Consider the following 15,446-nt stretch of genomic DNA (forward strand, 5'->3'; position numbering starts at 1 on the left):
TCGACATCTCAGTAAATTGAGAATAAGGGACCACTCCATGTGTGAATGTGGTCTTGACGAAGGATCGGTCGCTCATATTTTGTTTTCCTGTCCGAAACTCCGTCATAAGCTTTACGACATCCTTCCTCCTAATATTCCCCGTCCATTAGATGTCCAAAGTTTTCTTATGCTTGTTTTTAGTCGCTATGTAGAATTTGTATGTAAATATATTCACTCGAACAAAATTAAGCTCTAAATATATCCCATTATGATTTATAACAAATCTTTTTTTTTGAATTATAACACTCACCAGACTACACTCCATAACGAACGTCTTATTTTGGAATATTAAGATTTATAAACAGTATAGTGCTATAGTTATATAATGTTCCTTTTACAATCACCTTTGTGGATCTTCAAAGTTTACGTGACATTGGCGAAATACAACGTGCTGATTTGGCACACCTAAAAGCCAAAAAATCAAAAAAAGAAGAAGAAGAAGTTATCGTATGTTATAGTATATTATTATATTAGTTTATTATTTTTTATATTTATTATTATTATTAGTATTTTATGTGTGCAATCCGGATAAGTATTAGTATGTAATTGTTCGTAAGTATGTATATAATAATAATACACCCTACCAATCGGTTTCCCTTGGTTTTCCTTATCCTAAGGTTGCCTGGATGAGATCGCTACTAAGCGATAAGGCCGCCCTTTGTATCCTACTTTTAAAGTTTATTTTTGATGTGTCCATTGTTTTTATTCCTATTTGTCTGTAAAAAAAAAGTGTATAAATAAAATAAATAAAAAAATAACCCATTCGTTATGTCATCCGGACGTACCGCGTGGGTGGGACGGTCACGGGCCCGTTCGGCCTAACCCACTAGCCCAAAAGCCCACGCTGTCTATACGTCACCCAAGGCCGAATTCCAAGCCTCACAGAGGTGACGTCTCCCCACCTATGTCGTCTAGCAGGTTTAACACAGGCAGGAGACAAAAATTATATCCCCCGATTATATTACCTGACAAGGGATATAATTCACGTGTCATCCTGCACAGGATGCACTTCAAAGCACAGGAAAAACGGTATAGGAGAAATTTACCCCGTTTAATCTATACTTATAATAAAACTGTAACTGGAAATTTCTGTACATTTAATATATTTTGAAAATTTTAACCGGGGGATGCTTTATAAGTCCAAAACAGATTTTTATTTAATTTCAGTCTGTCTGTCTGTCCGGGCATCACGTGAAAACTACTGAACGGATTTAGATACAATTTGGCATAGTGGTAGCTGGTATTCTGGGTCAACATATAGAACACTTTTTATCTCCCGGGAAATGAGATGAAATTTTATACAAATTTTACTTCATAGTTCCGTTAAATTTGAACCGATTTAAATAATTATTTTTTTATTTGGAAGTGTATACTATCAAGCATGTTTTGTGTAATTTTAATGAAGATCTGATAAATATTGTCGGAGATAAAGGACATAAATCTACATATGAGACAACGATCGAATGCAAGCGTACCATCTTACTTGTATTATAAATGCGAAAGTTTGTGAGTATGTATGTATGAATCGATGGAGATGTTTAAAGTAATCATTATTACTTAATAAAAAGTCCGGGAGGCTAAATGTCAAACTGTTAAGGCACAATAACCGCTTTTTGTTATAATTTGTCAATCAAAACATGCTTAAAAATATTTTAATTATATTTGATGCAGACGAAGTTGCGCGGGTCAGCTAATATTACATATATATTATTTGGATATTATTTCCACTTGTGCGCCAGTGCTCCGAGAGTTGATAAAGATGTGGGAGAAGATAAATTTTTATCCTTTCCCGGGATATAATTGTCTCCTGCCCATGCTAGCCGTGCAGCCAGCTTTCGCGCTTGTCCCCACTCCCGTCAAACAGAATGACTTGTCGTTTCAAAAGTGCTTATAAACTAGGTCAACTTGAAATATATGAATTTTGAATTTGAATTTGTAATGACATAGGATACATTTGTGATGAAAAGTACCCTCTCGAGTGCGTTTTCATAGTGCCGGGGGATTAAAATTCCCTTTAGCACCCTGCGTTAACTTGTGAAAGGGGCATTCTAATACGAAGTAAAAGTTAAAAAATAATGATTTGCTAATGATATGAAGGCAAAACCCGTACTGACCTTATAAATTCAAAGTCGGTTACGTAGCAATAATAACCACATCGCAGTACATCGGGGAGCGGGAAAGGAAGAGCCAATTGTGGTCACTGACTCAATCACGATGTATGACCCATATGTGGAAAAATAACATAAGCCCGTTCTTTTGAGATCTCACTACATTCCTAATGTGCTCACTAAGAGTAATGTTTCTTCTGCTCTCATATGCGTCTTAGCTTGGTATTAAAGTGCGAAAACTTATGACTTTCCGAAAAAATTGTATCAACTAATTTGGCACACCATAATATTTTTGAGGTGAAACTTCTTTAGAATCGTTGTGATTTCAAACGCGATGAAAAGGAAAAATAAGTCCATTGAGACACAAACACTTAAATGTATAGGACAGAGTGAGATAGAAAACATTATACATTTTTTACCTATTCTAGTTACCATGGAAACTAAATAATAAATCTTACATTTATTCTAATATTTCTGATACTCTACATCCACCTCAATTTCTCGTAGGCTACTTTTCAGAAGTTACAGTTCTGGCGTGTGTGAATAAATTGCACAGGATTTATTTTTATTCTTGTTTTATTGAGATCATCACTCTTCTTTTAACCCCCCACGCAAAACGACGGGGTGTTAGTTTGACGTGTCTGTGTGTGTGTGTCTGTGTTTGACATCGCTTTTCCCGAACGGATTTATTTCGTTTTTTTGGTTTGAAAGTTGAATTAGTCGCGAGTGTTCTTAAGTATGTTTGATGAAAAACGGCCCAAGATGGCCGCCGCCAAGAAATGGCGGATTACATATGTAACTCCTTCAGTAATGGTACGAGATGAAAGGAATTAACTAGTAGAATAGGTACTATTTACTATAACAAATTTCAGATCCAAGATGGCCGCCACCGCAAAATGGCGAATGAGATTTATTTTTTCGCAACTCCCTCAATATAAGTAGGTATCAAATGAAAAGGGAGAAAATAATGTGTACATTATATAAAAATCGGGGGTTTTTAAATTTCGAAAATAAAAATATTTACATATTCTTATTCTACTATATCGTAATTCGTATCGTACCCATACGGCAGCGCGTCTTTGTAAGTAGGCTGTAAACTCAGCACGATCGATGTCTCCCAACAGACCAGACCAGGCAAAATTCAGAAATTATAAATTACCAAATTGCCCCTCCGGGAATCGAATGTGGGACCTCATAACCAAGATACAAGACCCCCAACGCTCACAACTGTACCAGGGAGGTCGACAAAGTTTTAGCTTTCTGCACTCCTTCTCCGTAGAATCGTTAACGTGCAATCTAACACACGTTTGTGCGCTCAGAAATCTAAAAAAGTTACGTTTTCCTTAATATTAGCTTGATGTATATTTCAATCGGTATTTTTCTGAATAATGCTCATAGTTTGTGAAAAGAATAACTTTTGTCATACCTATCTCCAATATTACTATCTGACTGGCATTTTAATTTTAATTTAAAATAATAATTCTATTTTGTATAACATGTAATTATTTAATATTATAGTATTGTAATATTTTAGTGGAACAATGAATAAAGAAAAGTAAATAATTATGTTTGAAAAGCCCTGATAGGATCTCACGTACCTACATAATAGCAAACTATATGAAATAAATAAATAAATAAAAGATTAAATGTAAAGATAAACTTAGGAAGCAAAACCTTATCTAACTACGAACAGTAATCGAAATCTTAAGAGTTATTTCCTTGATATATTTCTATAAGTACATGAATTGCTCGTTTGAATATATTAGATAGATATAGATAAGAAAGTATAGATGAGGAAAAATTATTTGGATTTCGCTGTAGTTCCCTAATAAAATATTAATTCTAAGATGAAGAAGAAATGTATGCTGATTTGAAAATATCTCATATATATTTACATACTGTTTTCCCTATAATTTTGTATTTCGAGAAAAGCGGAAGCGGAATTCTTTGCGGAACTTAATGGTAACAATGAAAATTGAAATTTATTTTTTTTACGAAACAATGTATTGTTACAACCCTGTACATACAACCCTGTATGTACAGGGTTGTACCCTGTACATACAATGTCATCATCATCATAACATCAACCCATTACCAGCCCACTACAGAGCACGGGTCTCCTCTAACAATGAGAAGGGGTTAAGGCCGTAGTCCACCACGCTGGCCTAGTGCGGATTGGTGAACACACACCTTTGACAACATTATGGAGGACTCTCCGGCATTCAGGTTTCCTCACGATGTTTTCCATTACCGTTGAAGTTATTGATATTAAAATGCACATAACTTAGAAAAGTAAGAGGGATTCGAACTCGGCCCCACAAAAGTGACATCGAAGTCCTACCCAACAGGCTATCACCGCTAGTATATGAACAACGTGTAACCGAATTACGATATACTGTTGAAGGGTGCATACAGATATTTCATAAGCATTTACCCTGTAAAAATATTAAATCAAAAGAAGCATATTTATTCTTCCATACAAACTAATTCAAAAAATTGTAAGTATTTACTTATGACAACCCTAATGAAGATAAAAGCCCGACACGCGCATAGTACCTAGGTTACGCGACGCGTACCTAAGTCAAAGTCAAAAATATCTTTATTCAAATAGGTCCATAGGTGGCACTTTGGATGCGTACATAAGAATTACACGGTAGTGAGATGATGGCGATAACCACACTCGTAAACTTAAAACTTAAGCTACGAGGGTTCCAAACGCGTCCTGGTCTAAGCAGAAGGCCACAGTAAACTTAGCCGGCTAATATAGTGACAGGAGTCACTCGATTTTAATTTTGCAGGTGATGTCAAGGCTGTATCTGAATTCTTAAAAAAAAACTCTGGCAGTGGTACTCAAAACTATAAGCATTTCGGTTTCAAAGATAAGTCTTAGAGACAGTAAATAATGTACCTTTAAATCACGTGAAGGAATATCTCGGCTTTCATTTACACGTTGTATATATTAATATATCAATATTGTTTTAAGTCATTAGGATAGAATCACTTACCAAGGAGGTCCAGCAGGATTTCACCAGGTTGTCTGGGTAGAGGAAGATGTCCAGCAACGCCCAAGAGCCTCGCCATACAAACACCACCAGGGAGCCCACCACAGTGACGGAAAACACGCAGTCAAGTATGTACAGAGCCGTTTCCCTACTACTCTGTAACAATTTGAAAGGGACATTCTTAAAATCTATCCGAGAAAAAAATTGTATTGCAGTAATTATTATACTTTAATTTTCTTTCCCACAACTTTCTTGCTTGATATGATTAATTTTTTTGAATAAAAGAATTGTACTTTAAAAAAAAGAGGTGACCCAAACCATTGAAATAAGTCAAAGTCAAAGTTTATATATTTTTATATATTTCTTTATTCAAATAGGCAAATTACATACCCTATAATTTACACCCTAAATACATACAATGGAATATAAACATACTTAAAAAGAACAAACAAAAAATCTTTCCTCTTTCTAACAGTAGTAGTAATAATAAAAAAAATAGATTTATTTTCCCAGTAACCGTGACCTTAATAACTTAGAAGAAACTGAACGACGAGCTGCAATAAGCCAATAAGTGACATTAACTGTCTCACTGGTTACTCGGCAAAGGTTAACAGATTACTGTGTGTTACAACTAGTAATGTCTGATAAAATAATAAATAAATAAATATACTATGATAATACACACATCGCCATCCTAGCCCTTACGTAAACGTAGCTTGTGTTATGGGTACTAAGATGACTGCCGAATGAATGCCGATGAATACATTGTAACATGTATAATGTACATAAATACTTATAATATACAGATAGATCCAGGCATTGAAAAACCTTTATGTTCATCTCACAAATATTGTCTAGTTGAGGGTATAACCCACGGCCTTGAACTCAGAAAGCAGGGTCGCTGCCCACTGCGCCAATTGGCCGTTAAAACTATCTGTGGCAGATTAGTTTTTCCTTATACTGGGACTTAAGAAATTTGGGGTGACATGAGTTGAACAGAAATATCATTGGCAGAAGGCAGCTTAATAAAATCAATAATTTATTTAAAGTCACATAAAAATATTTTTGAAGTGTAACTTCTTCAGAATAGTTGTGATTATAAAAATCAAGCTTAATTTGGTATAATCCGCGAAAAGCAGTAGAATCTGTACGAATACTGTGTTAAGATTGAAGGAATTGCACATTTGTACCTAATTTCTTCAATCTTAACTCTAAAACAACTCCTCCTTTTTGAGTTGGTTGAAAGTAGGATATCCTATCAAAAGTGAGACATCTTCCGACACTAGTTAAAATCTCTTGCGATCGGAGGATAAAATTGGGTGGAGGATAATCGAACTTACTGAAAACTAGTTTATTTACACTCGTGCCATTATTTATTACCTATTACTTGAACTCGGCCCACTGTAACAGATTCTCGGCGTCAGCTTTTCTGTGTCAGCCCATATCAAATGCTACTAGGTGCTAACGGGATTAGCTTATCAATACTGAGAAATTTAAATATATTGTAAAAAAATATTCACCGCGTGACCAATATTGAAGTCTGATGTCATGCAAGGACTTAAGTTTTTATGGATAACTCATTTTTATCAAATGAATACAACATATCGGAGGGTTAAGCAATGATTCAAATGTCGAACAGTAGAGTAGAGCAGAGATACTCTCTGAAAATTTTTACTGTTAATAGACGCTGACGCTGACGTGAATTTTCGTCGGAGATTGCCCGACTAGTTCTGTTGTTGCGACGTGGCACGACATTAGTTACACTGAGTGTATACACATCGTGCGAACAAGCCCCGAATGGGTTCGAAACTAGTTGGGCAATTTCCGACAAAATTTCACGTGATCTCACTCATCTAATTTAGAGTAAAAATGATCTTTACTCACGATAGTTTCAATTCTAAGCAGAATTCTCTGTGTGATCAAATTAGGAATAAGGAGTTCGGTCGAATATTTGCTGACACAGTGCGACGGGTTTTGAAGCTAAAATTACCGGTTGGTTAGCTACGAATAAAAAAAAGTCAAAGATGGTAAGTAATGATGCAGCCCAAGATGGTAACAGGCTAATTGGTTAAGGGTATGACAGTTATACCGGTTATTTAACCAGGCCTCTACGCAGCCCGTAGGCTGGTAACTAGCCACGGCTGCGCCTGGGTGGTCGTCAAAATAGGGGTAGTGATAAATATAACTGCATCACTGGTTAGCCCGCTACCATCTTATGCATAACTTACCACCAGACGAGATTTCAGGCAAAGGTATCTAATAGAAGAATTAAATAAAGTATTTTTTTACTATACAAATCCGCAAGTAAACATCGCCTACGCGTGCGACGTCGAAACCAGAAGTGTACGCACTGTAAAGAGCACTTAAATAAAGATTAGTTGCATTGAGTTTGCATTAAACTAATGCACCTTTCATAAATCTTATAATACTAAGTTACGTAATGGGAAATGCAAATAATTGTCACCATATCATTGATAAGTTACGCAAATATTTAACTACAAATGTAAAACAAAATAAATAAACAGAAAGTGGATATAGACAATCGACTAGAAATGGACACCATATAGTGAAAATAGCATATCGTGTGCAAAAGGTATATAAATTATTTGTGAGTATATGCACGTTTCTGGCATAATTTCGATTGTAATTTATGATTTATAAGTTTAAAGAATGAATAAAAGTCATGTATTATTTTGATGAGGTTTCTATACAATGGACGAATGCTTGGAAGCCATCGGCGAGAATAACAACTTGCAACTAGCAGAGAGAAAAATGATTGTTCCATTATATTTGTAAGCTAGCAGACCCCCGTGGCTTTACCCGCGTTAATTTTAGAAATAAAAACTCTGTTTAATTCACTAAAATTAGTTTTTGTTGCTTGGTGTATAGTTGCGGAAATAAAAACCAAGTATGTACATAACTGCAATAATAATTTTTTGCATTTTCTGAAAAACATGGAACGATTATTGTTTATACATTCGGTTCTCTGACTAAACGGCCTACATCCTCCATGCGACCTACATCATATTAGACTAGTGTTCTTCACATTATTTCGGGGCTATTGGCTGATATTCAAAATCCAATAAATGAATCCTCGCATGTACCTATTACAGAAATTCATTAATACGTATTGTAGATAATACCTAATTAATAAGTTATTAAAAGACAGATGTAACGTTATTAAAGAATGATATGTCATATTGTTGATTGGTATCTTAGCTTTAGTATTGGTAAAGTATATTAATAATATTTTATGTTGACAGAAATAAAAACACTTTCCCTGTCCGTTTTTGGCTAAGGTGGTCAATCTCCAGATAAATTTTACGCGGGAGATATACACCTGGCTTTAAAGTACTCTCCGAGGCACGAGGATGAGTCACCGACGATTTCAAAACTCTAGGCTGGTACTGACCAGATTCAGGTATCGCGCTCATGGTCTAAGGATGAAGCCTCGTGAACTGCAGTCAATCATGTTCACCACTAGACCACGTGGTCCCACGCCACGCCCCAAAGTAAGCATAGCTTGTGTTATGGGTACTAAGATGATTAATGAATATGTATAATACTTATTATTAAAAAATACTTATAATATACAGATAAACCGACAAACCGACAAATTGGAACCGTTTGAACCGAAGTAGATATAATATTACGCTTGTATCACAGTATATGTCAGAGTTAGCGGTGCTACGAAATACGCTGTAGCGCGCTGCTACGAATTATATACTTAAACTAAATCTATATAATATATACAAAATAATATAATGTATTTTTAAACTCAACTTAAACTCATTAGTATATTATTACAATAGCATAACCTAAAAATACGTATTTGTCACACGTCTGTCCCTCTGTTATTTTCCGCGGGCTTTTGATTTTCGGAACGGCTGAATGAATTTGTTCTTTCACATTATATTTTAAAAGAATTTATTTTTAAATTATAATTTTTAAATATTATATAGATTAAGCTTCTTTAGAGCAAATATATATATATATATATATATATTGAATAAGTGTTGACCGGTATGTATATATATATATATATATATATAATAAATATATATGCATACCGGTCAACACTTATTCAACTAGTTGAAAACCGTTTCCGGCAATAACTGTTGTTGTTGCAATAAATGTTTTTACACATCCTTAGTTTAGTTTTGTTGTTCCAAGTGACTGTATTAAGAAATCACGATTGGTAAAGTTGGACACTGCACCCGTGGTTGTTGTGCTACTCTACCAATTTATAAGACAAATAACTATATATCGGAATGGCTGTTTTACATTCTATATTAGAACATAAAGTCTAGAGTACAAGAAACTCTGAAATTACTCTTTAATATTTTTTTTTATATTTAGTAAATTTCAAACCCTTTCAAGTAAACTAGGCAAGTAGGTAATATGGTTATTGTTTTCTAGAGCGTAGATATCTAGATATATTTCTGTCGTGTAAGATTGTTTTTGTTTACGATAACCTGAAATTGGTGGCCTATATTTTATTATGTAATGACTAGCTGTTCCGGCGACCTTTTCTATTTATATTCTCTCATACGGTGTTGCGGTATAATATATTTCTTATCCAGAGAATAACTTACGGGCAAAATATATAGCCGATATAAATTAGAAAATGTAAACAATAATTTGAACACACTTACGGATTTTTGTCAAAATTGGTGCAGTCTTTTAGCTTCGCTTTGTTGCGTAAGTAATGTAAAAACAAAAATACACACATTTGTTTTAGGTAAATATGGAAATGGTCAAATAGAAATATTTATGATTGCATCTCTAATATAAATAACTTTGACTACATTATGTTTTCGAATTTTTTATCGCATCCATACAAAAATATTTAAAATAAAATACATTATTAACAGTTACTTTTTTTTTTAGTAAGGCACGTTGAGCAGTATTTTAATCCGCTTTTCAGTGCAGTGTGTGAAAATTTAACCAGTCACTACCACAAGTATTTGATTGATTGTATTAATTAAATATAAGAACAATTTTAGGTACGATAGATTGTTACTAATTCGTACTGACATTTCCCCCAACCATAGGTAAAAACACTAAAAATTCACTTATACTCAACTTGATGATTTTTAAAAAAAAGCGAGGAGATAATAATTGCAAATCTGGACTATGCATACTGAAATTAAATCCGGCCACGTCATGCTCAAAAGTAAAAGACATGTTAACACATTAATACCATAAAAATTTAACTGACTATTAAGAGCTGTAACTATCTAATCAGGAATTACTTTAATGTAACTTAGGAATCCGTTTTTTATTCCTAGATTAAAAGTTTACCTGGCAATAAAAATAATTAATTGCTTTAGATGAAAATGTTAAAATCCAAACCGAAAACACTGCGTTTACTTACAGTTTTATAAAATGTTGGTGCCTCAAAGTAGTCTTCAGCAGTGTCAACTGTTATGCAAAATGGTGCAGAGTTCACGTTCCTTAGAGTCCTTAGCGCCATTACAGCCAACGTCGATGCAACCGTTGAAAACATGATAGACTGAGCGTCTTCAAGGACGTACTCAAGCAGGTTCCATACACCCTTGCAGGCTGCAACATTCACGATGGCCGCAAAGAAGGTGTACAATCTCGTCAGTATAAAATACTTCGCTTTCCCAACATCGGGTTGCAATTTAGTTTTCACGATATCCTGAAGAAGGTACAGGAGAAGCCCAAATACTATTCCGAAAGCAGTGGTCCATACCGCACTCAGCAGTTGGTCTTCTGGATAGATATACAGGTCCATCAAGGTCCATGTCGCTTTCCAGTATGTGATAATCAGGGGCCCCGCTATGGCAGTCGTAAACAGGATATCGACAATCTCCAAGATGGCTTCGGTCCTCGGCCCGCCGAATGACTCCACAATCAAGATAGTGCTTCCGCGCATATCTAGGGTCGAATGCACGCGAACTCTCCTTTTATATGTCTCCTCTTATATTCCAGATAATTAAACGAAATTTCAAGTTTTACTTCCGATCCTAGGGTACTTCCGCTGTCAAGGATTCTCTTGGCACTGGCTAGCGAAAGATTTCGTTTTCGGTTTTTTGAATTCCCGAACGAAGTGATATATTAGCGCCATATACTTTTTTCGAATTATTTTCAGAATTATTTAAAGAAAACTTTTTATCTTACGCGATATCATAATTTTTATCGCCTAAGAAAATAAAACACAACTGTTCGCGGCCGAATTTTGTGTGAAAATAAAAAAAATAAGTTACGAAAATTCGATTGGAAATAAGTTTACCAGGAAATACCTGTCAAATATTTGGAATTCGCAATATTGTAAGATTAGAATTGAGATTCGTCAGATTTATATACTGCACTCTAGTCCAAGCTAGATAATGTTCTTACGTGGAAAGTATTCCGTACATTATTTTTTTTCATATTTGAGGTACTAAATATAATATGTAATGAGGTAATAACATAGTAAGTTAATTACCTCGTGTGACAAGTTTCATTACGTATGCTAACGAAGAAGTAAGTACTACAATATGCCAATAAAAATAAAAAGTTATGTTATTTGTTGGTATGCGCACTTCAGAGAGGTTGAACCAATTTGGCTAATGCTTCCTAAAAAATGTTTTTTACAGTCTGAATGAAGGTTTTAAGAAAAGTTAAAGTTACATGCCCGATTTTTTTAAATTAATTGTTTTTTTTTATATACAGCATTTTGTATGAATTCCAGGCCATAGACTAACGTGCTCGACAAGAGAATCGCGCGAAGATCGTCGAAGCGTTTAGTCACTAAAACAAATGTATGGAAATAATGCAGCAAAGCACCGGTGGCATAACGGTAGCGGCGACCGGCCATTGCCTATTATTGTATTCACATCTTGCAACACGATTTTTCCTCTGGGCAGAACGTTACGTGTACGTAACGTACGTGTTTATTTAAGTCTGTTAGTTATTAAGATATAAATAACGTAAACCACCGCCTACTAGCGTTAAAATATAATTATATGTTTAAAAATTTAACTATAATTTAACATTATAATGTGATACACAAATTTTGATGAAATTTGGAAATGTATTGCTTTTTGTCTTACTAAAAACACCAGGGTTCCAGGTGGTTTAAAAAAAATCGCATTTGTTAGTCACAGTTTCAAACTTTTGCCGAAATATTGAATTTTCTTATTCATGTATATTATATTAGCTAATCCATACTACTTTTTATGACTGCGAAAGTATTTCTGTTCGTTTGTTTGTATGTTACCTTTGTTCGACTTAACCAACGACCCGTTCTGATGAAATTTGGTGGATGTAAAATAATATTTATCCCGGAAATGCTGCTGGTAAAAGTTTACTAGCAGGATTAAATTAAATAGCATGTGTCACCTATGCACGGCTTGACCGCAACTCTTCTTTAGAAATTTTGCATAGAAATTGTTTGCACCCTGGAATCAGCTATGGAATACTTGTTCTCCTGAGTAATAATGGTATCTTTGGGGGGGTTTAAAAACCCAAAAAAAATGCGGACTAAGTCGCAGCTGAAAACATCTTTTTCTACTACGCTACTTTCAGATGTTTCATTTTTGCAGTGTGTGAATTGCACACAGGCTTACCTTTTTTTCTCAACGGAACCCTAGTGACTCCGATTGATGACGACCGAATGTCGAAGATAAACTGTAGCTGCTGATAATTAAAAGATATGTACATCATTGATACGACGGCGCGGCGGTTAGGTTGACAGGTGAATAACCAAATTTCATCGTCTAAAAATAATATATTTCGTTGTGTATCAGAATTATGTAATATACTTGATATGACATAATTGGACGCAGCTAAACGAAAAGGATCAAACCAATATTGAGAAGGTTTTGAGATATATAGGACCTTACACAGTCTTATGAAAGGCAGATGTCGCCAACCTTTGTCGTACGAGGCGACTAAGAGAATATAACGGGAAACTGGCAGCAGCGTCCTCTGTACAACTAATATCAACTACTGCGATCACCCATATGAGCAAATATATCATCATCATACCATTACCGGGCCACGCAAAGGGCATGGGTCTCCTGCCACAACGAGAAGGCCTTAGTTAAGGCCATAGCCCACCGCGCTGGCCCAGTGCGGATTGGTGGACTCCACACACCTTTCAGAACATTATGAAGTCCCAGGCATGCTGGTTTCCTCACGATGTTTTCCTTCACCATTGGTGCAGGTGACATTTTAATTCCTAAACACGCGCATACCTTAGAAAAATTAGAGGTGCGTGCTGGGATACGCACACGTCCCCCCGAAAATGAAGTCGAAGTTCATAGTAAATTGGCAAAACCTTCAGATGAGACCTAATAGTATGCAGTAATACATACAGTAGTAACTTATAATGACGAAAAATGCACACTTTAATTATTTTGTTCGTTTTCCTAACTGTTAAAAATTTCAAGCTTTAAAGTGACGCCTGTGAGTGAGTTATAGTGGGCCGAATCCCCATTCGGCCCACTATAACTCACCCACAGATTACTTATTATACGAAAGAGTAATATTTTTTTTATAATTAACTGTTTAAGTATGAAATATTAAAATTTATATACTTTTACGCATATAAATAGTTTATATGTTTATTAAACTAAGACCCAAACTAGCCTAGCATTTTAGAAATCCTATTTCCAGGCTTAACTTCTCCAGGATAAAAGAGGTTACAAAAACAATGGCCCGATATGGGCAAGAGATATTTTTCTCCACGGGGAGGGGATAAAATTAAATGCAATTATGCGCACAAGTGGTAATAATATACAAATAATATACGTGTAATAATAAGCGGAGGTAAACTTCTATTGAAACAAGCGGCCAAGGACCGTGGATTTTGGAACTCCTTACAAAAGACCTATGTCCAGCTGTGGACTTCAATCGGATGAAGTGATGTTGATGAAACTTCTACTCCCTGTTGCCGTCTTTCAATTGGTAGACAGGTACTTTTATTTCTTGTCAGGGGATACAATTTTTGCCTCTAGCATTGTTGGTTGCCGTGCTAGTGTCTTTAATAGCGGGCAGTTCGAACCGTTTTCGCTAACATACAGACTTTTAACATAACAATATCTGACTGGGTATATGATACACGTGGACGATACGTCGGCCTCGGGTATAACGTTTTCTGAGTATCTCCGTTGGCATAAAAGTAATAAATTATTTTTTATACAATGGTACCAATTTCGTCGTACCCCGAGAGCACAATATACAAGCATTCGAATACTGTGCGACAGAGATAGTATGACATTGGCCGTCTTTTCCAAATCTATTCTTTGATGGCGCGTTCTATACACATATCTGTACAGTCCATTTAGTTTTCCCACTAAAAAACAGTGATAGCCCAGTGGTTAGGACTTCGACTTCACTTCCGGGGGGGGCGAGTTCGAATCCCAGCACGCACCTCTAACTTTCCTAAGTTATGTGCGTTTTAAGCAGTTAAAATATCACTTGCTTCAACATCTTGAGGAAACCTGCATACCTGAGAGTTCTGAGTGTCTGTCTTCTGAGTGTGAAATCCACCAATCCGCAGTGGGCCAGCGTGGTGGACTACGGCCTTAACCTCCTCTCATTGTAGGAGGAGACCCGTGCTCTGTAGTGGGCCGGTAATGTGTTGATATGATGATGAGATACTCCTAGACTCTGAGCCTTCTTATGAGGCGGATTAATAAATGTGTAGAGATGAAATTCTTTGAAAATTGCAGAAATGTAAATGTGAACAATGTTTTTAAATTCTTAAATTCTTAAAGATCTGATGATATTACTTAAGTGCACTTTAAAATAAATAACTTTAGCAGTAAACATTATATTATTTACATTGCGGTGCTATTTTAATATTCTGAGCCGTTAATACTGTTTATGGTGATAACAAACGTTAATTTTAAATAGCGATGCGGTTTTTCAAATATTATTATTGTTTGTTAACTCAAAAAGTTGTGAATATTCTGAGATTACTATGATCGATTATAACCTGCTAGTTTTACTTTTTTGTCCACCAATCCGCACTTGGCCAGCGTGGTGAACTAAGGCCTAAACTCTTCTCATTCTTGGATATCCGTATGGGCCGCTAATTGGTTGCTGATGATGATGATAACTTGCGAACTGACAGACACACAAATCTTGTATTATCTGAGTCTGGAAACTTGGCGAAAGTACAATCCCTCGAAGGCGTTTGCATTTGGAAAGGAACAATTTTACAAAATTCAAGGTTGTTTGAAAATCATATGTTTTAGACATGATAAAATCTGAGTCAGAATGATAATTATCAGAATTGATCTATTTGGATTAAATGGTTACGACGACTAAGTAAACTTGT

The 15,446-nt window shown here is 35.4% G+C and overlaps 1 protein-coding gene across 1 annotated transcript in view; it reads right to left on the reverse strand.

Annotated features, from left to right (window-relative positions):
• Positions 1 to 15,446, reverse strand: part of LOC120627445 — a 63,070-nt gene that overhangs the window by 28,585 nt on the left and 19,039 nt on the right. The window contains exon 5 of the mRNA XM_039895449.1: positions 5,153 to 5,305. Within this exon, the coding sequence (XP_039751383.1) occupies positions 5,153 to 5,305 (153 nt within the window). The remainder of the gene's footprint in view (positions 1 to 5,152; positions 5,306 to 15,446) is intronic.

The sequence above is a fragment of the Pararge aegeria genome, chromosome 11 (genome assembly GCF_905163445.1).
Source record: "Pararge aegeria chromosome 11, ilParAegt1.1, whole genome shotgun sequence".
Lineage (NCBI taxonomy): Eukaryota > Metazoa > Arthropoda > Insecta > Lepidoptera > Nymphalidae > Pararge > Pararge aegeria.